This window comes from Siniperca chuatsi, linkage group LG7 (genome assembly GCF_020085105.1).
Source record: "Siniperca chuatsi isolate FFG_IHB_CAS linkage group LG7, ASM2008510v1, whole genome shotgun sequence".
Classification (NCBI taxonomy): Eukaryota; Metazoa; Chordata; class Actinopteri; order Centrarchiformes; family Sinipercidae; genus Siniperca; species Siniperca chuatsi.
In genome coordinates, this window is record NC_058048.1 from 12924371 (window position 1) to 12949408 (window position 25038).

Sequence of the window (25038 nt, forward strand, 5' to 3'; positions counted from 1 at the left end):
CAATGCTAATCCGCATGATGGCGCTGACGTGTTAAAAAAGACTAGTAGCGGTCTGTACTGTCATGAAAGATATCTAATTTAAGAGACAAGATAGTTCATGTCCTTTTCTAACCTTCGGAATCCGCTGTCTTACACGGGAAATTCCTCGCACAAGTCACCGCGTGAGCTCTCTATTTACAGTAATGTTTTCATTTATCTCCATGATCTGATAACTATAGATAAACTAACATGCAATAACTGGTAACCGCAAGAATATCACTGAAATTTCGTCATCGACGCCGGTCATAACTGCGTACTACGTATACATACACGACATCGGATAGACATTGCTGTTGTAGACCACTGCGTGGTAATACCGGTGCTTTAGAAATAATTGACTTAACAAACCAGACTCTAAGAAAAATCATCTTTGAACGTAACGAATATAAGACACTCATATTTGGGCCTGATCCCAAAAGAGGCGGTGTAGTCTGCATAACGGATTTAAACGAAGGCGGAAGTAGAGGGCAGGAAACCTCTTGTTCGTTAGAAAACCTGATCCAACGCCTCAAACTCCTTGTTCGAGGAGACGCGAGGCCCCCCTGATAGAGCCACCTACCCATTCCCTCTCTGTCTTTAGCACGGGCCGGGCAACCGTTAAAAAGCACAGCCCTTTGTTTTAGTTGTAGCTCACCCTCCAGTTTTCCCCGGTTTTATTTAATCCTGCTGTATATCCCTTAACGTCACCATGGCAGCGAGTGCGAAACGAAAACAAGAGGAGAAACACCTGAAGATGCTGAGAGAAATGACGAGTTTGCCTCCCAACAGAAAGTGCTTTGACTGCGACCAGCGCGGCCCAACCTATGCCAATATGACTGTGGGCTCCTTCGTATGTACCTCCTGCTCTGGCATCCTGTAAGTTTTAAGTTGCTGAGTCTGAGTGACCTTAGCTTAGACATGGCGCACACGATATAACGTTTTGGTACGCTAACATTACATACGGCAACCGAAGCCAATTAGCCAACTAGCGCTACCGTTAGCTAACGTTAGGTAGGTTGTGCCAGTGTGAGTATAGCTGTTTTGACATTGTCTTTCTGTGCTGTGTTGGGCGGGGTACATAGAGGTGTCAGTGTTCCGCACAGCAAGCTAACGTAGCAACCACCACAGATGCTAGCTAACTTTAGCTTCTAATGCTAGCCAGTGAAATTATCTGACACTTGCAAGCTAGGTCTACAGATAAGCCAGTAGCCAGCTGCTACTACCAGTTGCTGGCAACGTCTGGGAGAACCACCTTGTAACTGAGCTTGTACCCCCCTTCAACACACACACAAAGACACATTGACACATGAATACAAATTGGAATTATCTGTTGGTCGAGGTTTCATGTTATATCCACGAATTTGTATTCTGTAGCTTTTTGTTAATATACTCCGTAGAACCATGCCGAGACTTATCAATTTGATTTCAACAACAAAGTCTTTTCGTTGCTAAATGTTAAATGATGGTAGACACTTGGGCGTGGGAAAGCGACATACTTTTGAGATGCGACTGCTAATGCAGTCCAGTCATCTATTTTTGTATCCGATTTAGAAGCATTACACTAGTCAGTTTATAACAGATGTACACTGATAAAAATACCAGCAAGACTTTAACTCTTTAGACAAGCGGCTGACTGAAACCTTCTTTGCTAATTCAGATAGCAGTTCACCTCCTAGTTAAAATACCTATCCACCGCATTGATAGCTTCAGTGTAGCTGGGTGTTGTGACTGTAGATAGCGTTTGCCTAACATAAAGCTTTGGTGTGCAGTTGTGTAAGCATCTGTAGCTTGTGATTTAGGATTAGTGAAGCATTCCATTTCTTCTTATTCAGCTAGAGATATCCCACATCGTTTCACCTGTCAAATGTGGCATGTTGGAAAGGTTTTGAGGGTATATATGGTGCTGGCCAAATTTAGAAATAAATCCAAAGTGGTGTGATTATAGTAATGACAATTTATTGCATGATTCTGTAAAGGTTTTTAATTTATTGCACAATAAATGACGCATAGACATACAACATGGTGGAATTGTTTGCCGTATATTATCTAGGCTATATTGCATGACCTTGTGCTAATCTGCACATAATCACTCTCCTCTGAAGACTTTTGAGGATTACTCTGCTTTCTCTTAAAAGTGTACCAGCATTTGGTTTACTGGAAACCAAATTATGCCCTCATAAATCAAGTGCTAAAAACCATACAACTCAGTTTTCCAGCTGTATAGCAGTCTTGCAAGAAGGACAATTGATGCATGTGCTTTTTTCAAAACCCAGATCTGGTTTACAATCACAGCATCATAGGTATAGTGTTGTCTTCAAATTGTTAAAATTGAGAGTCCTGGTCCTCTCTTTCCCACCAAGTCCCATCTTTGCTCACAAATAGTTTACTTTGGTTTTTGTAAATGTATTATGTTTACTTATCACAAGCCTTTGTAAGTGAACACATTTGAGAAGAGTAAATTGGCAGTGGGCTATTAGCAGGTAACTCAATAAGCAGTTCATCCGTCCATCCTGTTCTGCTTATTCACAGCCAGCAGCCTGCACTGGTCCTTCTTAATGCTTTATGGAAATCACCCTTCCATTTTCCATTTGTGAATAATGATTATTCTAATAATGTTGCAGTGTAAAGGGAAAGTATTTGTTGCTCAGTAATTCCCCACTGATGACCTTTTTAATTTTATTTGTCAACAGTGGAACAGATGACCTCTTTGACACAATTTTATACTGTTTGTTCTTTCAGTTTGTTCCTTCAAGATACAGCCCTTGTTTGTGACCTTAATCTGTGGAAACTGTTCTAGCTGTCTCCACTTTGAAAGTGGAGTTTATTTACTATAGCATCGAAAAGAATGAGATTAATGGTGTGTTTGCTGATGGGCAGAGTTTGCCCTCTATTTCACTTCACTAGTGGGCCTGCAGGGACTCCACTGTGAATTTCCCATCTGCTCACCCTTGTGGTATTAAAGTCTGTAAAGTGAGTTAATTGAGTTCTTTTATAGCTTGGGATCACTATTCCACAGTTCACAGTTCCTCCTCTTTCTATTCTGCTGTCTTTCTCACTCACTTTTTATTAAGGCAAAACAATTTCAGTGGCAAAAATCTTACCAGCAGAAGAGTGTGGGTTTGAAAGGATTGAGATCTGTCTGATGTCTGCAGGAAGCCTTCTGTGATTGTAGTCTCAGGAAGTGGTGTGGCCCCACCGTGCTGCTACGTCAGCAGCATGTGCTGTTATTTATGCCACAGGAAGTTGCAGGGAGGTCATTGTCTGTCTGTCTTTCATTTTTAATCTAGAGAGGCATTGGCATTGTGAGAGAGCGCCTGAAGATTCATACTTGATATATTGTTTTGGTTACTTTCTTGATTATCCACTATGACTGTTTTATAAATAAAGTAGTGCTTGCTTTATTTTGTCTTCTACAAGGAATGCAGAGCAAAAGCTGTCAACAGAGATACTCATCAGATTATGTTGCTGTTTTCTTAAGTATCAGTATATTTGACAAATAGAGACATTGCTGAGACAATCATAAGGATTTCATAATTTATGGAAGTTTTTTGCCCTTTCCATCTTTCATTTGTAGTTTTGGCAGTAACAGTGTTCTTTAGGGGTGATAGCATGGGCACAACTACCTACCACATAACAACTTTTCCCCCCATAGTTGTGATTGTTTGATGGGTGGAGTTGGAATCTGCTATGTAAACACATTCCTTATGAACTTGGAGGCGCTCCCTGGAGGAACACCACTCACAATGGCTCTTTCTGCAGAATTGCTCACGGAAGGAAGTAATCCCACTTGACCTATGTGTTTCTGAGTAAGCAGGGCTCCAACAGTGACTAGAGCATGACAGAGGTGGGCAGGTGTCACTGACACCAAATGTCCTTGATGATATTAAGTAATGGGAAGTTAACAGATATGACTTGAATTCTACGACTGAGCATGTTTGTTTTTCCCTTGCCCTTGACATTTGATGTCTTAAGAAGGTGCGGTGTCCGGGACGCACTGTTAGGATGACAAATTGATGATGGTGTAACTTTGCATAAATGCTGATAAGATAGTGAGCCATGAAAATTAAGACTGGGCATTTTCTGTGCTAAAAGGTACAAAACAAAACTGTTGAAAAAGGTGTAAAAGACATCCTTTTTGTAGGGACTTAAAGCAGCAAAGTGAAAGATGGTGCGTAGCCTCTTCTCTCATTTGAGACTTAACATTGCCAGTTTCTCTCCCCTGAAGCTGTTACAGTATGCAAATGAGCTGAGTTTTCCTGGCTGAGCTGGTCTGATGTACAGTAGCAACTAGGTCATAATTATTTTACTGTGCAATATGTGATACTATGCTACCCAGTAGACATGATGTGAAAATAGGTGAACAACTAGTGTTGAGCGATGGTTTGATTAAATCATTAATCTTTGTGTTACAGACACTGTTGATGTGTATAATATCGTGATGTAAGAAGCAGTTTTATTAGTTCTCTTTATTTTACCCGATTACTTATTGTACTGCTGTCATTTAATTCTCCCTACAAGTATAATCCTACTGTCACTGAACATTGTCACATTTTTATGGCAACTTTGTCCAGCAGAAATAGGGGGTGTGTGGGACTGTAGGACCATCACATTGTGTCGCTGGGCTCAGTACCAGACTGGAATCACCTGACAGTTATATTGTACACCACAGTCGATGGATGTAAGATGACCCTGATTATAAGATGATTCCCCCTTTTGCAACACCTGTTTGTGGATAAGACTTTTCAAAGTTGAAAAAGACTTTGAATAAAACAAGGTAGGCAGATATGATATATTTGAAGCATTCGAAATGTATTGTCACACATAAAATACAGTAAACTAACAAAAACAAAATAGCCAGTATCAGAATTCCTTAATTGGACAACTGGGTAGATGAGATGCTGACATCCTGTTTGGACCTTAATGGCTATGGAGCTTTCTCCCTGTATCTGACCTAGTTTCATCTTCATGAGACTAGGATCTGTTCACTCACCTACCTCAGGGCGCTAAAAACACATTAAAGCTCAAATACACTCACACATTCAATCTTCTGTTTCACTACAGACACATTTGCTTCTGACCCGAGTTTATTGATTCTTGCTTTTGATAAATTTGCTTCTGACTGTTTTGTCCGAACTTTGCAATAATCCAAATAGAACTGTAACTAATATATTTTTAAATACTAACCTATTAATCTTAACAACCCTAAGGGATGTCTTGCTTATTTTGTCTGTTCAACAGCCTCAAAACCCCAAAGGCCCACATTTGGGAAGGTGCAACCAATGTATGTTTTTTTTATTTGACAAGTAATTGAAAGAATGAATTGATTCATTATATATATTTTTTTGTCTTTCAATTGATATGGTGATTAAGCAGGTTTTCATTTCCATGGTAGATCCTGTAACGGTTGAAATAAAGCAGTTGTATTAAGGTGTTTTCTCTTAGGTTTGTGGCATTCTTTCGGCCTTAACTGTCTTCTTAGAAAGTGTAACTAGCATGACATAACTGGGCACAAGTTGTCAAAGTCTTAGTCTATGTTTGAGTAAGGACATATGGACAGCTTTCTAATAGATGCATGGTGGCTCATGTCATTGTATACGTCTGTTTCCCATTTTGTGTTCTTGAATGTGTAGAAGCTACTTGGATGTTCAAACACAGACTGTGTGGACTCATTTGTGGCTACTTTATTCCACGTCAGACTCTTATAAATATATCTTTATGTTTGTAACACTTTGCAGGACAGTCAGCTGATTGGTGGATAGACACAGAGCACAACGCGTCATACTCCACACCCGCCGGAGGGAAAAACAATCGGCGCCACAATATGCAACCAAGGGCTGAAACGCTAACAAAATGCCTGTAGCTAGCTAAAAACATCAGATTTCAGCATGTCAAAGGATTGTTTTAGCACCATATGTCTACCAGAGAGGAAAGAGTATATTGACAAACTCAATATTGTCGGTCTATCTCAGTGTCCCTTCTCCTTACCTTACTTCTCTTGGAGAAATGCTACTGTAGTTAGCTGAGGCACTTGCAAACATAATACTGCATAGCTTTCTGATTTATCCACATTTCACTATAACACAAGTTGCATACTGTCAAAACACTTTAGCTTAACTTATAGAAATATAGTTAGCCTAAAACTGACATTTGGATATTTGACCAGTGACAAATGCTTCCTGCGCATGTAACGAATGTCAGGATCCCACCGCTGATGCCTCAAGTCTTACTGCCACTTTTGTCTTCTTAAAGGCTCAGTTTTTCGGTTCGGCAACTTATAAAAACTTAGTTCTGGTTTCTTTACCCTGTTGGTAGTGCATCCCACCACACGGCAGCTTTTAGGCATTTTTCTGTTGTTTGCAAGCGGACCAAAGTGACAAGGAGTCACCTTCACGCAATACAAAGTCAATGGAGAGTAATAAATTGTTTTTCCCTCTGGTGTGACTTAATTGCACTCTGTCTCTATGTGTAAAGAATGGATGGAGATGAGAACCATTTCTGTAAGGGGTAACAGTACAGCAGTGAATAATTTAGTAGTCGTGTCTAGTATTTCACTGCCTTTAGGATCTGACTCCTTTATGTGTATAACATTGTGTTTGTAATAGTGACACTGTGGATCTCATTTCCTAGAGCAGTGGTTCCCAAAGTGGGTGCACCCTGGGGTGTCTTGAGGATGGGCAAGGGTGCCGCAAGACTTATCACATCATTGTTCATTTATTGTGTGTTTTTAATAACGTTTCGCTACATTAGAAACCATCAGAGCAAGCAATGTAAAGATTTGAATACAGAGCTCAAAGAAACGTTGATACAGCACAGTCTGACAGGACTGAATCAGAGCCCACCAACAACACTAAAATCAGACTTGGCTAATATCCATTCACTGTTGTATTGCACGTTCCCAACATCATATATATGTGATCAGGCTCTGTCATACCTGGTGTACATGAAAACAAGACAAGAAACTGCCTGTCAGTGGAGTCAGACTTGCAGGTTGTCCTCTCTCTCCCCACGTCAACAGTAGACTCACATGTCCCATTAAAATGCCTGCAACCTTTTTGTGTTTAGTTTGTTTGTCCTTGTGAAGCTAATGGAAAAACAAATACATTTAACATATTAGCATATTTGATGGTATTCATTGTTTATTTTAAGCTAAATATTAATCTGTAAATCTGCAGAGTACCTGCTTTTACTCTGAGTGATTGAGAATGGGCCTATATTATTGAACTAAATACTGATTTTAATATAGTATTAAATCTAAAATTGTCAAAACCGACAAGCATCTGTGTAGTGTGCACTGTATTCATAGTGCGCATGTGCAAACGTGCATGCTGCCTGTTGCCGTATCTCCGTCTTGTCGTCTTACTTGCATTGACGTGATAGTGAGCAACTGTAACAAAAGCGTTTTCCCTCGGGGATCAATAAAGTATTTCTGATTCTGATCTGTACATAGGCTATATGCATGTTTTATATTTGGTGGTTGGGTGGCTAGGGGTGCCACGACAAAATATTTCCTTTCAAGGGTTGCCTAAAGAGTTAAATCAGGAAAATGCAAGTGAGGCTTAACAGGTGGTGTGAGCAAAAGGGTATCTAAGGAAAGGAACAGCTGCCTTTTCAAACCTCTTGGCAAAAAAAGTAAAATAGTTTAGAAAATCTCTGAGAGAAAAGTTTGGAGAAACTGTGCCAGCAGTATGTCCTCGTTCAAGACATTCCAAAAATGCCACCTTGATGAGAACCCTTCATGGAGGATGGATATAATATTTTATGCCCTACTTAAACATGTTTTTGACTTTGACCTACTCCCCTACCACACATTGTTAGAGTTCAAGCCAGGCCAGCACAGAAAAAGAGAATTAAAGGAAGGAAAAGGCCCTAACAACACCTCATTCTACACTACTCTAAAACTCATAACATTCAAAGCCCTGCTAATTTTTTTAAGTCCTCTTCAAACACTAACTTCATGTATGACAGGAAACAATGAACACCAGTTAAACCCTTGTCGATTATTAGGCAGGGGTAAATACTGGGGTGATTGCTATCATATAGCCTAAGACGTGAGTCCAAATCTGTAGTTTTCTACTGCTCAATCTTAGAATTATAGAGCCAGACCGATAAATCGGTGAGGCCAATATATCGGTATATGTCTGCCGAAAGGTAACATGAAATTGCAGTACAGAAATGCCAAACTAGGTCTGAGGTAATTTAAAACTAGTAACTCGATTACTAAAAATCATTAATTCAAATTCTCTGCATCAAAGCTTCTTTTAATCGGTATAACTATATACACCACACTGTCTTTCGCACGATGATTATTACTTTCGCACAACGCGCTTATGCTGTCTGTGATCAGAGACGGTTCAGAGCGTCTTTGGTGTAATTTGACAGTGCGAATTACAAAAAGGAGGCAGTGAGCGAAAATAGCGATGGGTGCAGAGAAGAGACAGGCCAGAAAGTGTCCACTAAAACTATGTACAGTGTGCCTATGGTAAAACTGAACTAGCCTACCACAATGTCTATGCTTCAGCATCTCAGCAGAAACATCACAGTCAACACAAGGTATATGAAGGCTAGTAAAGAATGTAGGCTACGTTAATTATGGCTATGTGTAATGGCTACATTACGTAAATCAAATGTGGTGGCCAGTTATGATGTCCCTAAGTTTGCTAGGTTTAGCTCAAGAAAATAACCACAGAAAACAAAATGCTGCGGCCAATTTGTGAAAACCTGAGCTTCATTCATGTTATTATGATAGTCACAGTTCCACTCGTTTTTGCCTCCTACAAATGCCACAAAGAAAACAGTATATGCTTACGTTATGCCTGAGCTGTAGTTTGATTGAAACTTGTAGTTCTGAAACTTAAGTATATATACCTTTTTTAAAGCAAAAAGTGTTTGTTTTTGCATTTCAGAAAAAAAAAATTTAAAACCCATAATGTGATTTGGCTCTTATATGCACTAAATGGATTTAGTTTTGACAGATGTTATTACATGCAATTTTAAGCAATAAAAATGTCTTTTTTTTTTTCTAAAAACAAAACCAATTAGTTGTTCATTTTAAGAGACCTGTCTCATTTTCTCTTTTGCACATTTACTATTGCTCTTTAATAAAGCAAAAGTATTTCTTATCCAATTAATCGATTGAATAATCGGTAGAATACTTGATTTTGGTCACAATTTAAAAATAAAGCAAATCCCAGGGATCTGTATCAAGAATGTTTGTGTATGTTATGTGTTTAAAAAGTTCTATCTGCTAATTTATCGTCATTGGATTTTCCCATGTTTCGGTATCGGCCTCAAAAATCCTGTATCGGTCTGGTTATTTTAAAGGCCCATCTAGGCACGGACATTGGAAATTAGCAGTAGCTATAAATGCTGTAATACATTGCATTGGATAATTGTTATTCAATTCTCTATGTATACTGTATCTGCCCCTATCAAATAAACATTCAATGAAATTAAATAAAATATATAAGACCTTGTTTAATTCTGTGTGTTAAAATGGGTTGCCATGTCATCATGTCTCTGTGTCATTAAAGCTGGTTTGTGTGTTTGAGTTTAAATTTTAAGTTGAGGTGGGTTAAGTTTGGTTGTGTATAGTGTACTTTGGACTTTACACATGTCAAAACATAGATTGTTTATTGGGCTATGAGTGCTGTCAGAATGCTTTTGGGTACACTTCAGTACTGGATGAATGAATCCACTGCAGACAAATGGAGGAATGCAGCTGCTGCTGACCTGCTTTTGCTACCCAGCCGGTGTGGAGTAAAAAGGACGATGTAAAAGTTATCTTAATGATATCTGACTGATGAGTCCTATTTGATTCTATTGACCTGTCAGCACTTAAACTGCTGTAAAAAAAAAAAAAGTATTTAAACTTGCTGTGTTTTTTCACAGTCCGATAGATACATTTATAGCTTTGGTTGGTTAATGGTCACTTAACCACTTTTTAAGACAGACTAACACCGTTTAGCAACAAAATGTTAAAATGGGAAGCTCTCAGATACAATTCTACATTAGATTGTACAGCAATACGTTGTCTTGTCCTTGTTCTGATGATTGTGGTGCTCAGCAATTACACTCTGGTCACAGTTAAGCCATTCTGCTCACATGCTAAATGCTGATTGGTCACCTTCACAGACAAAACAGGTGGCGACCTTGAAGCCAACACTACATTAGTTTTCACTTCTCAGGCAAGCAGGCCTGGAGCTTAATATAAAAGCCTAATGATGGCTCTTTTCAACTATTACAGTTACCAGGCATTTTTAATGTGGGCTGTTGTGGCATGAGCTGTGACCTTCTCAGGAAAATGAGCAAGGTCTGTGTGGGCTAATGGGTGTTACTCCATAATGGAAGTTTCTATATTAAGAGAGATCACTCGTTTGTTTACTGCACTGACAACCTCAGTTCAGTGGCACTTAGGAGAGAGTTTCACACACTTCCTTTATTCTGTTGTACACCCTTTCTCTTTCAGTCAGTATTTGTCATTTCTTTCCGTAATGCCTTCTTCCTCATCCCAGTTACACGCACCAGCCAGTCCGCTTGATGCTAATTAAATGGCCCCGTGGGATGTGGAGTATGTCCAGATGAGGTTGTCATACAGTGTTTTCAAATTAAATTGACCCCTGTTTCCATTTCTCCACCCACAGACGAGGACTGAACCCACCCCATAGAGTCAAGTCCATCTCCATGACAACCTTCACGCAACAGGAAATTGAGTTCCTACAGAAACATGGAAATGAGGTAGGCATGGCGACAGTCTGCCCTGTCACAGTTGTTAAGGTTGAGGTCAACTTTCCCACTGCTTTGGCAGGTTTGCTTTACAGACTGTCCGCGTAGCTTAGCTTGTCGTTATGCCGTCACTGTTTTATCCTATATTGGCTGTCCGTCTATTATATGTTGTTAGACAATATGAGAATCGTATTGAAGGGTGATGGGATGTCACTTCTCAGAAATGTGGACATAGATAATTTTGTGAGAGACTGCACATCATTGTTATTCATCATGCTTCTATGTTGGCTCTTCACAAGCAAGAGTGTTTGTTTGACAACAACCTGGACCAGAAAAAATAGACTAAATATTTAAAAATTTTTAAGTTGTTTGAAAATTTAAAAAACACAGAGCATTATTATTATAGCAAAATTTTAGTTCCATTTGGGCACATTTAGCATTTTTTCACAATATTATGAATATATTTTTACGCTCAATAGCCTATCCTATTACAGTAGAAAGTGATAACTGCACTAATGCAACAAAACTGTGCATGAAAATCTATTTTGTACACTACCTGCCCAGCACAAACCGGCAGACAAACACAGTTGATAACAAGTGAAGAAAGCCGAACAAGACCCAGATATTTTCTCAGGAGTTGGTGGAGACCAAACCAGCACTGGAAGGCCAGTGAATTTTGTGACATACTTTCATCCGGTGGCCAGACAGAGGACTTCACTGGGATCATTATGTTGTTCTGTGTCTGTTGGATGTGGAAGTTCGCAATTGTTTGCTAACATGTTAATGCCATAACAAGTTAATGAGACAATGAGATGTCAGGGCTGTGAGTCTGTCAGAATTGAGCTTTGTCATTAAAAGGTGCAGTAAATTTGACTGACCTAGTTACTCTTTTACACAAACAGTTAATGCATTATATTGATACATACTTAGTTTTGAACAGTGCAAACAATAAAAAATAAATGGCAGATTTACCATGAATTTGTTTCAAACTGGGTATCAGTGGGCCCTAACATTTTCAGGTCGAAGACAGAAATCTTTAAAATTTGTCGGGCAAATGCAGTATGACTGGCCTCTTTCTGTAATTGAAATAATAAACATTTAACAGAAATTGTGATTTTGTGATAACATTTTCAACTATATTGCAAAGTACTAATAGAATAATAGATAAATAAAATGTCAAATTATATAAATAGAGGTGAGAGTCTCTATGAAATGTCTGTTTGTCATTCAAATTCTGCAGCTCTCAGCTATCCATCATATATCCGCATATTTGTACTGCACAGAGGAACCAAAGTGCATCATCATTCATTTCTGGTAAACAGAGTATGAAATAGAGCAATGCTACCTGGGAAGCACGGCCTATTAATTAAAAGCTGCAGCAAAGTAGCAGTGCAGGTTGACATGCAGGAGACTCAAGGTTGGAACTGATGCATATATTCTTCAAGGCTGCTATATAAATACTACTGCCCAAGTTGCTTTTTATCTTTCCACAGAGAACACTTGTCACAGGGAAAAAAATAAAACAGGGTACACTCTAAAAAAAGTGAGCTTGCAGGTGCTGTGAATGTGTGTGCATGTGAATCAAAACTAGCTAAAGAAATAACAGCAGCAGAAGGGTATGTACAACATAAGAGCCATGCTACCTCTTGCAGCACCATTGCACAGCAGCGCCCTATACTGAGTGCACACACACGCATGAAGCCTATAAATCTCTCTTTACAGGATTAGGCAAATACTTTAGGAATGCTATCCAAAACCCACGGCCAGAGAAAGGTGAGACTAATTTTTCACCAAGCCACTATGTTAAACCTGTGTTTCCAAACATGGGGCCAACTCAGGTTTGACTTCTCTACACCAAACATGGCAAACCACTCTATTGTTGTGGTAAACCATTTACACAAGATGTTACGCCTGTGCAGCGCACCGCCTAAATGGACAGTCACCTGCTATAGACTTGCCCTGTTGTTTTAATTTTTATGGTCCTGGTCTAATTTGCACATGGTTACATTTTCAAAACATTAGTAAACTCTTTTGAACTTAACCTGCACTTAACAGCTTTAAGGTGATTAACCATAGCATCGCTATGTTTACCTGTGGCTTATCTTTTCATTTCTTTGTGCCACTATTTCACATTGACCTAACAATTTAATATCTAATTATGAAGGTTGACAAAGCCCTGCACTCATTTGTAGCTGTGTGTGCTATAGAAATGTTCTACCAAAAATCACTCGTTCTGTTACTCTGTGTTCCAGGTATGTAAACGGATCTGGCTTGGCCTTTATGATGACAGAACCTCCTCAATACCAGACTTCAGAGAACCACAGAAAGTCAAGGAGTTCCTTCAAGAGAAATATGAGAAGAAGAGATGGTAAGTCATTTTTACAAGCTGGCAGTGCAAAGATATGAACAATCCTCTGGCAATGTGCACTGCACAGACATGCAGCCTCTCTTTGTGTTTTTCTTCTCTCTGGCTTGGAATGTCCCACGGGCAGCTCACAGCAGTTAGCCTCGAGCAAGCTACTAGATAGCTTTCTTTAAATGCACAGAATATTGGTCATTACAGTCAAGCTGCTTTATTTGCAAGATCTAGTTGTGCCATGAAGTTACAGGTTGTACGTATGAGGTTTAGCATAGTTGGTACTGGTGCATTGTGACTGAGTGTGATGACTGAGAGCAATTATTTCAGACAAATAAAACTAATGGCACACCTAGCCAAATAAGTTCCTGTCATATTGGTAGTTGCAAATTAGGGACTGGTCATCAAAAGTAAATATTGATCTAGTGAGACGGTTTATGCAGTTAGACTGTTTCCATAAAAAAACGAGATGCATCATTAACACAAATGTAGTTCTTTTTCTGGCTTTTCAGATATTCATTTAGACTATGCACCTAATAGTCGAGCATTAGATTATTACACCTATTAGTTTAGGTAGTAGTGCTTCTGTCATCTCTTAGGGTTTAGTCTCTGAAATCTGACCAAAATCACAGCGATGAGCGGTGCATGTCTCAACATGCCACCATTTGTTGCAGACAGGTATTCTCACTCACATGGGCCTCTCCTGTAATACAAATACACACACCAGTAATGGTACCACTGATTATAGTTTCAAAGAATCATGTCTGTCTGTCTGCTACCTGTGAATCACATTTGTACCCAAATAAACATTCCCTGTTATCACATTTGGATTTGCATAATATTTGTTTTGCCAAAAGGCTGTAATACCATTATTTTGAAATCCCTAGATTATGTCATTTTTTTCTTAAATATTATTTCATTACGCAATTAGCCAGTATCATCTGGTAGGCTTTCGGTGATGTATTTTTGACAGATGCTTGGCATGTAGTGTAATGTAATGCATGTAATGTGAACTCTTTCCTAGGTACGTACCTCCTGAGCAGGCCAAGGTAGTGGCATCCGTCCATGCTTCCATCTCTGGCTCCTCAAACAGCAGCACCAGCAGCACCCCGGAGGTTAGACCACTGAAATCCCTGCTGGGAGAGTCGGCCCCCTCCCTACACCTCAACAAGAACACCCCACCTAATCAGGTGAGAGTTATGTAGTGCATATTTGTAATTATTGCCAGAATTTTGGCTCACCCATCAAGGCCTGGTGAGGTTTAACAAATGACTTGCTAAAAATAACTTTGATGATTTTACTCTACATTAAATTATTTTGAATGGTCAAAGTATGTCTTTGGACATCATCTTGTACTAGCCATAGAAGAAAACTATACAATTTTTAATCAGGTGTTTTGTTATCAATGACCAAATATACCCATTGGGATAGATTTCATCTTTACTAATGCTTTTACAGTATATGAATGAAGACACATTGTCTATTTCTGGTCTTCCTTAGTCTTTGTGTGACGGTTGTTCAAGGACTCATAGACATACACACACATTTATCTATGCTGACCAACACATACCTGCAGTTATTTTCAAATCCATCTCTTGTCTCCACCAGTCGCCCGTGGTGAGCCGTGGACAAACCCATCAGCAGCAGTTCCATGACAAGAGGTTTGACCTCCTCAGTGACTTGGGTGGAGACATCTTTGCTGCCCCGCCCAACATGAATGCAGGCGCCAGCTCCAGTTTTGCTAACTTTGCACATTTCAACAGCCACACAAGTAAGGAACAGACAAATAAACGATTGAGCAATATATCCAAGGCAAAGACACACTGAATCATCAGTGTGATCTTTTGTGTTTTTGTGTTTTGAGTTTTAACACTGTGCAGGGAATTTAACCAGTTGCACCAGGAGCATCAAATCATATGCCATAAAGGGCTCGTCACTAGTTAAAGTTGTTTATTGGTGAAATCACCTCAATTATTTTGAGGACAAATGTGATATATTTCATTATATTCATGTATTATGTGCATGTAGGCATGTGTACATGTTTTTGTGGAGAAGAGGATGACAAAAAAATTTATAATAAAAATAAAAATGTATAATAAAGATTTGTTGTGAGCAGTTTCATGTAGGAACTATCAGTACAAAGAAAAACGTTCCTACATGAAACTGCTCACAACAAATCTGTGGATTATCTTGAGTAACCAGGTCATGATTTCTGGAAAGAGGCATTGCTGTTGAGTTTTTCAAATGTCTTTTTTTTTTTTTTTTTTTTTTTTTTTTTTTGGCGCTTTGAGCACCACAAGCAGAGTTCGATAAAGTCCCATTATATATATAAAAAATAAATAAATAAAAATGCAGACATCTCTACAGCCAATATCTCCAAAACTTGGCAACTCACATCAAAACAATCTAGATGGATAAATAGCACTACAGGTAAGAGGGAAAATACGGAATTTTGATTTTGAGGTGAACTGTCCCTTAAGGTGTTTAAAGAGGCCACTGTATGCTGATTGATGTTGCATTCTAATTAACATCTCATATAGACTGTGGTCAGAAGTTCAGGATCGTGCAGAATCTGTCAAATGTCAGTAGCCACATGCTACCATGATTGCAAAACATGGCCATACATTACGGAATAGTACTGGAGGTGCTATGGACAGACACATCTCCATGGTTACTAATGCATTTAACATAGGGCTATTAGTGTTTGCCTGCCGTGGAGGATAATGTCCTTTCATTTCCCCCTCAAAAAACCATCAAGACTCACCCTTAATGCAGTGAATAATTAAACTGGCATCCACACATCTCCACATAAATGTACATCTGTCCTCATGTTTGCTGAGATTAATGATTAAAACACTTGCTGTGTGCTCAGCAAGGAGTCCAGACAGTATCTTATGGGAGAGGGTGAACATTAGACTATCTTGCCCACCTTTTAAGCTGCTATGCATTTTATTGTTATGATTATCTCTCATATTTAGCACATAATCCACTGTATTTGTTTTGCAGTCTGTCATCCATGTCTTTTGTCGTTATATGTATAAATCCATTCTATTTTTATCTCATCATTGTTTTCCTCTCATTGTATTTTTTTTGTTCATCTGTCTGTCTGAACCTCATCCTGACACCACCTCCAGCAGCACAGAATGCCAATGCAAATGCAGACTTTGCTAATTTTGATGCATTCGGGAGCACTTCTGGGTCGACAGTTGGTTTCCCCTCTGCACCCCAAGCCCCATTCCATCTCTCAAATACAGGTAGAGCAAGTTCCCTTCACTGGACAAATGGCACACATCCAAATCACTCTCACATAAAGACATTAGCTTGTATAATTAAGTACACACACATATTAAGAGTGTACATATAGGCTAAACACAAACAACCTATTCACATGCATCAGATTGTTTTCTGTCAACTGACAAGTTTTTTTGCTATTTGTATTTTAACTGTTGTAATGCTTTTCCATATGTGCAGTGTCTATTCATCTGATGTCAAATTTGAAAGACCTCTCTGAGATTACATTTCTTTCCTGTAGTCCAAATATAGGTTTTATAACCAAAAAATTAAACAAAATCTGAAAGTTTGGTTTATACATTTCTTCAAGGCAAATAAAAAATAATAAATATTTTTGTTTTCTAAAACAACTGTCCTTTGCTGCAGTTGAATACTAATGACGTTATGCTAACATGGTACGTGCCTTAGGCCAAAAACTCAGAGGACACGGAGCATGAAGTACTGTGCACGGCAGAGGAGACACACTAGAAGCATTGACTCTAAGTGCCACTTGTAGCGTATCTCTATTTTGACCTACTTTGAAAGCTTCATTTTACAATGAAAACTGCTGGGTCCATACAGGTTACTCACTTGTGTGAAAAATCAACAACAAACCCATTTTTAAAAAGCAAGTGATGGTTGTACATCAGAGTAGTGTACACTTACTACACTTTAGGTTAAAATTGAGTGTTGGTCGACTAATAATTCTTGAATCTTTTTTACAAAATAAAAACACCATAAAATAGGTAAAGATCACTGTGCATTCATTAGTCAGACAGTTATAGCGATATTGGACCTGCAAAACACCAGGTTTATTACTGCTGTAGTACTGTAACCATACTTTGTGTCTCCCTATAGGAACATTATAGGATTTTTTTTAAAGAATATTTTAGTGTAAATATATGCATGCTGTGGAATTTGCACAGTGTGATTTAGGCTATGTTTGGCTCTTAAAGCTGACATTTTAATTTGGTGTATTGTGGTCTTAAAATATGCAATAAAGGGCACACTGTTCTCCTCATCTTACCTCTTTTTGTCATTCTGGTCCATATTTCTCTCCAAGCCCTTCATGCAGTTTTACATAACATGTGCAGCATACGTGTCATGTAAAACTTCCAAGAGTATTTGCTCAGCAGTAACTGGCTGTCTGGCTTTTTACCTGAGCACTTTGCCTTCTATCTCACATACTCATACAAAAACAGTGACTCTCATACCAAAACACACAATTAAGCCTCCACCCTGTAGTCTCAAGAAAATGTTGTGTACTATTGTGTCCTCCACTTGTACACTGATAACTATCTTCGTGTGGAGCTGCACTGTGATCTCTTTAGTATGCCTATTGCTTGATGGATAAAGCTCCCCTCTCTCTCGTGGCTTTGTAAGATAATCTCTTTCTCACAGACACTGACTGACTGTGCTATCTGTCCCAAGCTGTCCACTCTGTCTCATGTGTTTTTCATCATTTGCTTCAGCAGCAGCTGATTTGCTTTGACTTCAAGCTTTTTTAATTTTTACCTCTGGTTTAGTTGACGTCTTTTCTTTTGTATCTCCGCCCTGTCTTACATTGCTCATTGCCCCATTTCTCCCTCCCTCTTTGATTTTTGGCTGCCAGCGTTCACTGTGCTCTCATCCAGCCGCAGTATGGGTGAGTTTGCCACTGCTCTGCCTCTCCAGAGTGCACACAGTAAGTTTCTCTCTGGGCTTTCCCTCTTAACAGCTTTCACCCATTCCACCGTCTCTAATGTGTAGTCACTCTGATCCTCCTCTCTCTGGATGTAATGTGTGCCTCTTTTTGTGTCTGTAACTCTGAACCACTGTTGACATCTCACGGGTTGAAAACTGGGATAATAAGCTTTAATTGTTGATGTCATTATTGAGAACCACTATGGTGAATAGACGAAATGGAAGGACATGAGAACGTAGCAATGCAAAATAAAAAAGCAGGAGAAAGAGAATCAAAGAGAACATAATTTGATTTAGAAAAAAACATTGACTGTTTTTTAACATATCCCTTCCCTTTCCTTTTAAAGCAATAATTAGGAAACACAAGAACACTGCCTTTAAGGTCTATTCCATAAGTTATTTATAATAAGTAACTTTAATTGAGTATCTTATGTAAGAAATAATAAAAGAAAAATGACACCCAATGATTCTTATGAGAGTTACTCCAGAAAAGGGCACACAAAGGAGTTTAAAACCATCATCAGGAGCAGGTTTAGGTGTTAGGAAACAACAGCTAATAAATTATTCTCAGAATTATTTTAATTAATAAGTTAGCTCTGTTTTACCTCAGTATCCAAAATATTTTGTTGTGCTGTGTTAAACATTAAATATTGTGACGCATCACACTTTTTTTTTTATTGCATTCTAAACAAATCAGTTCTCTCTGAGTTCTTAGTATGCTAGAGAAACTCATGGAGTCTGGCTTGAAATGAATCACAATAATATGCTCTGAGACAAAAGTTGAATTTTCACCTGCTAGCCTTCTTAGAGACATTAAACGGGGTAAGTGCCTGAATTAGCGTTGTTGTCAAACATTAACATAGTAGTGTGAAACAAATGAACCAGGTATTTACAGTGGTAAAATTCTAAGCAGTTCTTGAATAGGCTTTGTTTCTTGCAGGGGAAATAAAGATGTACACAACACCTGTTTTCTTTGTTGTTGTGTAATATTGGTTTATTTCCCTAGTAACAGTCTTAGATCTGGTTGAAAGTGACGGTCTAGTCATTACAGAGCACAGTAATGCATACTTTGTGGATGGCAGACTAAAGATCTTTTCCATTGAACTATCAAGTTGTTTTCCATGTCACTATTAATACATTTTGGTTGGTTTTGTCTAACTCCCTTGATCCACAGTATGGTGCTTAACTCAAATGTAAACAAGGCACTCAAGATGCTGTTCTGCACATCATGTGCCTTTAACACAAATAAATGCTCATTTTATGAGTTCCTTAGGTTTATAGGCTAACGGAGAGCCAGCACAGCACAGTGCAGTGTTGCAGAGGACATGTTTTAGAAGTGTTGCTATTTATCCCATAGATAATGAAGGTATCCCAGCCCCAGCCTGACTCAACCCCAACTTTACCTTCCATGCAGCTACTTATCTCACTCTCCACCCTGTTAATGCTGTTACTCAAAAGCAACAATCGAGGTCCCCCTTATGACTTTTAATCTCTCTCTTTCATGCAGGTAGCGCCTCAGGGGGACTAGCAAATGCAAATTTTGCAAATTTTGACAGCTTCCCCAAATCGTGTAGTGCTGACTTTGGATCCTTCAGTTCCTCCTCCCAGAGTAACACCACAGGAGCTGGCAGAGATGCTGTACAGAGTACTAGCCTCCCTGCCGATAAATACGCAGCCCTGGCTGACCTGGATAACGTGTTAAGCTCTGCCAAAACAGAGCAAGGTAAACTTCTCCTGCCTAGCCTGTTTCATAGATTTCAATTGTAGGGATAGAGTTTGTTCAAAAAAAAAAGAAGAAGTTGACACAACTAAAAACATTATGTAATCAGGCGCATAGATTTAAGTCCCTATGAGTCTTCTTGTTCAGTGCAGGGACAGGCATAGTCTCTCAAAACAGAGCTGATTCACATTTTCTAGCAAACGTCTAATTCTGTATCACTTGATTTTTGGCTTTGCCGAGGCTTGGATGTATTTTGAAATGTTCTTACCATTTATTTATTTTTTCAAAATCGGCCTCCTGGCCTCAGTGCTAGTGAACCAGCCTGTATAAAGACGACAGGCCACTGCACAATTCCTCCTTGCTTTAAAGAATGCTCTATGTATTGGTTTCATTGCAGAGTTTTAATGTCACATGGTCAGAATTCTGGCACAAGTATCTGTGAATTGTACTGGGTTGGTACTAGTTTATTTTGTTCCTATTACAAACTGTATTTCTGTACTAGAGAATGCAAATTTCCTAATGATTGAACATTTATTCCCCATCATTTGTAATAGGTTGAATATGGCAGCTATCTCCGGACCTTTTGTTTGTGTGTTTCATATTTGAATTTTCCTCCTGGATTAGTTGAGGTGGATTGAACCCGGCTCTGCTGTTATGTGCTTCTATTCCAGGAGGTGGTATTCCTGGCGGGGTGAGCTCAGCTGCAGCGGCAGCAGCAGGAGTGGGTGGTTTGCCTCAGAAGCAGCCAGCAGGGGGGGACCGCTATGCTGCTCTAGCTGAGCTTGATACTGTCTTCAGCTCCCCAGCCCCTGCGACCAGTGTTTACAACACCACCAGCACCTCACAAGGGTGAGACACAAAACACACACACACACACACATCACAGTAAGCCCCCTCCTATAGTGGGTTCTAGTTGTAGTCCTAATCTACAACTAAATATAGTTTATTATCCAAAGCAACTTGACCTACAAACATGCAGTGACTGCACTCCCATCACACAGGATTGTTCAGTCATCTCTAGTCTTCTTTTTTACCAGCTTTCCTGATAAGCTTATGAGTTGACTTTGTTTCACTGCAGGGGCATGTTTGGCCCAGAGACTGGGGTGTCAACAGCACAAGCACAGCAGGCTCTGCCTGGCATGGCTCAAGGTTTTGGAGGTGAGTGAACCTACAGGCTACTGATGGTTTGTGCTAATTGTGCTTCCAAATTGAAATCAGTAATAATTTAGAAACTCTAAAGTAATGTTGGAAACAAGGGACAACCCCAGGGATAGTTACAATGTACTATAGTTAATTATAGCTAGATCCGGCAGTTTGGATTTTGCAGCTGACGACTTTTGTACCCTTGTGCGATCTTGAGGACTGTCCTGGTTGAGATGTCAAGAGTAGGTTCCAGATGTGATCAGAGAAGTAGGGTGGATCATCAATCTGTAGCAAGTACCATTCTGTGAAAAAATCATCATGTTATGTCAGACATGGATAAGCTTTACTCTCTCAGGGGTTTGTGATTTGAAGGGGGGGGGACTGACAGTGAATGCTTTTGTTTTTAACATGTTCAAGTCATGCACTTTATTGTTCAGTTTCACACTCTGTACTCATGCTTGGTGACTTGATAACTCTCTCTAACAGCTCAGTCAACTAATCCGTTTGTAGCTGCTGGAGTTGCCCCAGCAGCAGCTCCCACCAACCCATTCCAGAGCAACGGCAGAACAGCAAACATGGCGGCGGCGGCGGCGGCGGCAGCAGCAGCAGGTGTGTTTATGTGTATGTTTGTGTGTGTCTCTGTGAATGTGTACCACAAATAGTACACCACCCAATTATCTTACTCGGTTAGTGCAATCGTGCAGATTAAAATCCTTTTTATGTGGGGGAAAAAGTGTATTACATTATCATATAGTAAGTGAATATTAATTGTTAGATTTCTTTGCACACCCAAAGTGGCAACCTTTGCCCAGGAAGCAATGAATATGCCTCATGTGGAAATGAATAGCAGGACTAGCATTACCATTTGCTGGTGTGCGCAAAAGAGATGAAAGATCTAGTAATGTGCAGAAATTGAGATTCAGTTGTCTGTCTGATTGCTCTTGCCATGCTGGACAGGCTTGATGAGGGTTCTGCATGGGCAGGGTTATCCTCCTGCCTTTGGTAGGTTCTCTTGTGCTCTCTACTTACCTTTTGCTCTCCTGTGCCTTGCTCTGGCAGTGCCTTCTTGTTCCTTTAGCAAATATATCAGGAAAATGTTGTAGAGGTAAAAATAATCACAACATTCAGAAATAGGAGTTTGACAAAATATACAGTAACTAGGAAAGAATGGGATAAGTTGAGCCTGAGTGTAAAATTAATGCAGCTCCTTGGAAAAATCTTGGTAATCATGGATTAAGCAACACTAATTTCCACGTTCATATGGAGAGAGTGATTTGAGTCATGTAATTTCATTATTAAAAAGTCATGATTGTTGTATCTAGATAATAGGTATCCTTTTTCTTATGAAGAGCCTTAGCGTCCTCTATGGGTGAATTCACTGATAATAGCTTCCTCAACATTTTCCTTTTCTCAGTTGGCAAGAAGCATAAACTCTCTTCTGCCTTTTTGAAGACATTAAATTACTAAAACTATTTATGCACTGTAATGTACAGTAAGAATCATCTATTAATTTATTAGCTTGGTAGTGTCATAAAATGCTTCATTCAATGAATAAACCCAGTAAGAAGTTTAAAAACTGTTGAGTCTTTAAGACTTGAGCCTTAACCTTGTTGTATTTGCTTACATATTCAATTAATTGTAACTCCAGTCGTTGACTTTTTTTTCATTAGTGGGCATTGGATGTAGCATTTCTACCAGATATCGTATGTCTTATTTAGCACAGTTCAATTCCACCTGTTGCACTGTGGGAATGTTTTGCTCCTGTGTGATCACCAGAGGTCAGACACTGGTGCTACACTTACTGCAAGTGTTGAAGCCTTGTGTGTGACTCTTGTTTAGACAGTATCTCCCTTTTTCTAAGGCTTGTCGGGAGACAACCTTAATGTGTGCATGTGTTTAAACTGTACAAATACATACACTGTGAGATTCTGTAGATCTCAGAGGGAAAAGGTTAAATGGACAGCTTTGGCATTGGGGGGCCACACTATGTTTTATAGAATCACTTGTGCAGTTATTCACCTGCTAAAAGGACGGTGACCAAACCTGCTGCATAGTGTAAATGATATATTTCTATTTCCTAATTCATTGTAGCAATATTTCTTTTCTTTTCTGTTTTGTTGTTGACTGTTCTGTAATCCTCTCTATTCATCCTCTCACTTATTTAAGTTTACTTTTAGTATATTGCTTTCTAACAAACTGCTGATATTAATAACATGTTAGTGTTTGCATTTGTTTTTCTGATATGTGCCACCTCCTGTGTAATGTAACATTTTATAGGCTTGTGTGTGTGTGTGTGTGTGTGTGTGTGTGTGTGTGTGTGCTGTAAAATTCTTATATATAATAAAATTAAGCAATTATTTTGTCGTATGCATGTAGATGTCTTGTATAGCCTTCTTTAACCAGTTGCTGTCCTGCTGTGTTGCAGCATCATTTGGCACAGGCTCCATGAGTATGCCATCTGGATTTGGGAATGCTGCAGCCTACAACCTCCCCACCAGCTTTAGTGGAACCTTCCAGCAACCCTTTCCTGGCCAGGCTCCCTTTCCTCAGCCTCCTGCGTATCCCCAGCAACCCAATGGTGTGTGTCTGTGTGAAGATCATGTAGATGTAGACATATTTGCATTAATAACTATGCTGAAATTCAAGCTGGCGTGTGCATCTTACTGAGTAGTTGTCACATTGTTGCACTTACATCCCTTTAAATGTCAGTTTGAAGTCATGCTAATTCTATTCTGGTGCGTGATTAGGTTTGCTCACTTGAACGTAAGTGAAGAAGTCCTTTTGGTTTGTTGTTGCTATAAATAATTTTTCGGGTGGGTATTCCATCACATCTCCTAAAAGATAATGTACATGTCTTTCAGGTGGAGGATTTCCAGCCTTTGGCCAGGCCAAGCCTGTTGTGACTCCTTTCGGGCAGGCGATGGCTGGACCTGTGATCTCTAGCAACCCTTTCCTGGTTAGTAAGAGGGTTACATGGCATGATTTCCTGTAGAAGAAATTAGTTTTACAGGGAGAAATGAAGGGGAAATCGGTCTTATGAGCCAAGATTATTGTAGATGAGGGTTAGGCAGTCACCTTATTCCTCCTCTTAGTTCCGCTGAATAGACCTGATTACATTGGCACTATTGTGTTAGTACTAATAAAAAACAAACATTGGTGGTTGGATTAAAGCTAGACATGATAATTTTATATTAATTGATATTGGATTTATTTTGACCCCCTTTTCAATGTTAAGTAGTAATTAGTACTTTGTCTGATTGCGTGTTTGTGTATATCCCTTTTTCCTTCCAGGGTGCGGGTCCATCTGCACAATATCCAACAGGAGGCTCCTCAACAAATCCCTTCTTATAGCGATCCATCCAATCAGCTCCACTACAGGGTCAACAACTGGCGCGCTTGCACCTATTGCACTGTTTTGTTTCACAAGTAGCTTTAAAAACACAATGTTTGTAAGAATTTGTATTTTCTATCGCAGTTTGTCACAGATGGAACAATATGACAGACACTGTATATGGCTACAAAACAAAGTGATAGTGTGTGCAGAGGGAGAGGTTGATCCCCTCTTCTCTATTTAACCTGTGAACTGGCCTCTACTGAACCACAATGTATAATCATACTGGCTGAAAACTAAGTTATTGCATACAGTATATCCCATTCATTATGCTGCAATTCTGTACATATTATTTTCTTTTAGGAAATTAGCTCTGTGCATATCAGTATTTGTATCTAACACACAAGATTTGTTAAGACAGAACTGTTGCTTGGAAAAGCTAATGGGTACTGCCACTTACTGTATTTGTGAAGAACCAAACTGTTTATTTGTGCAGGATCATTTTAGGTAAACTGTTCTCACTAAAAAAAAAAAAAAGCCTATTCTGTTGGCGAGAGATGAAAGAAGGAGCGACTGCTGCATCAGGGACGGGCAGGGGACTTGTTTCTCTGCCATCCCCTGCCCTGCTGACAGAGCCCTAGGTCACAAAACGTCTGAACTACAGTCAGCCACATCCATAAGTGGGTAACAGGAGTGGCTGATGAGCTGAAAACCACTTACATTGGGTATCAGAGAATTTTAAGTTAATATGTAAATATATACAGTATATATATTAAAATGAATTTTAAGTAAGAA

The 25038-nt window shown here is 39.3% G+C and overlaps 1 protein-coding gene and 1 long non-coding RNA gene across 14 annotated transcripts; both read left to right on the plus strand.

The window, feature by feature from the left end:
• Positions 1-249: 249 nt before the first annotated feature.
• On the plus strand, positions 250-25038 carry agfg1a (ArfGAP with FG repeats 1a). 11 transcript variants are annotated; one of them, XM_044203387.1, is made up of 14 exons: positions 250-894; positions 10659-10752; positions 12993-13108; positions 14121-14286; positions 14705-14867; positions 16234-16350; positions 17979-18050; positions 19557-19772; positions 20441-20618; positions 20848-20927; positions 21399-21521; positions 23338-23490; positions 23774-23868; positions 24204-25038. In XM_044203387.1, the coding sequence occupies exons 1-14, from the start codon at positions 728-730 to the stop codon at positions 24261-24263; spliced, it is 1800 nt and encodes a 599-aa protein (XP_044059322.1). In that variant the 5' UTR covers positions 250-727; the 3' UTR covers positions 24264-25038. The 11 variants fall into 11 exon arrangements, with proteins under 11 accessions (XP_044059322.1, XP_044059321.1, XP_044059323.1 ...); XM_044203386.1 differs by having other exon boundaries at positions 254-894; positions 16231-16350; XM_044203388.1 differs by having other exon boundaries at positions 307-894; positions 16231-16350; positions 17979-18011.
• Positions 901-6464, plus strand: LOC122879380. Of its 3 annotated transcripts, XR_006378696.1 has the most exons (3): positions 901-4792; positions 5257-5299; positions 5754-6464. It is a non-coding gene; the product is annotated as an uncharacterized LOC122879380 (long non-coding RNA). The 3 variants fall into 3 exon arrangements; XR_006378694.1 differs by having other exon boundaries at positions 901-5299; XR_006378695.1 differs by lacking the exon at positions 5257-5299.

What these genes read in the sequence shown, in the direction of transcription:
- agfg1a (XM_044203386.1), top strand. Translation starts at nt 728, where the DNA reads ATGGCAGCGAGTGCGAAACGAAAACAAGAGGAGAAACACCTGAAGATG. An exon ending in CTCTGCCAAAACAGAGCAAG is followed by an intron (nt 19,773 to 20,440) that starts GTAAACTTCTCC and finishes CTTCTATTCCAG; the next exon opens with GAGGTGGTATTCCTGGCGGG. An exon ending in CATGGCTCAAGGTTTTGGAG is followed by an intron (nt 20,928 to 21,398) that starts GTGAGTGAACCT and finishes TCTCTCTAACAG; the next exon opens with CTCAGTCAACTAATCCGTTT.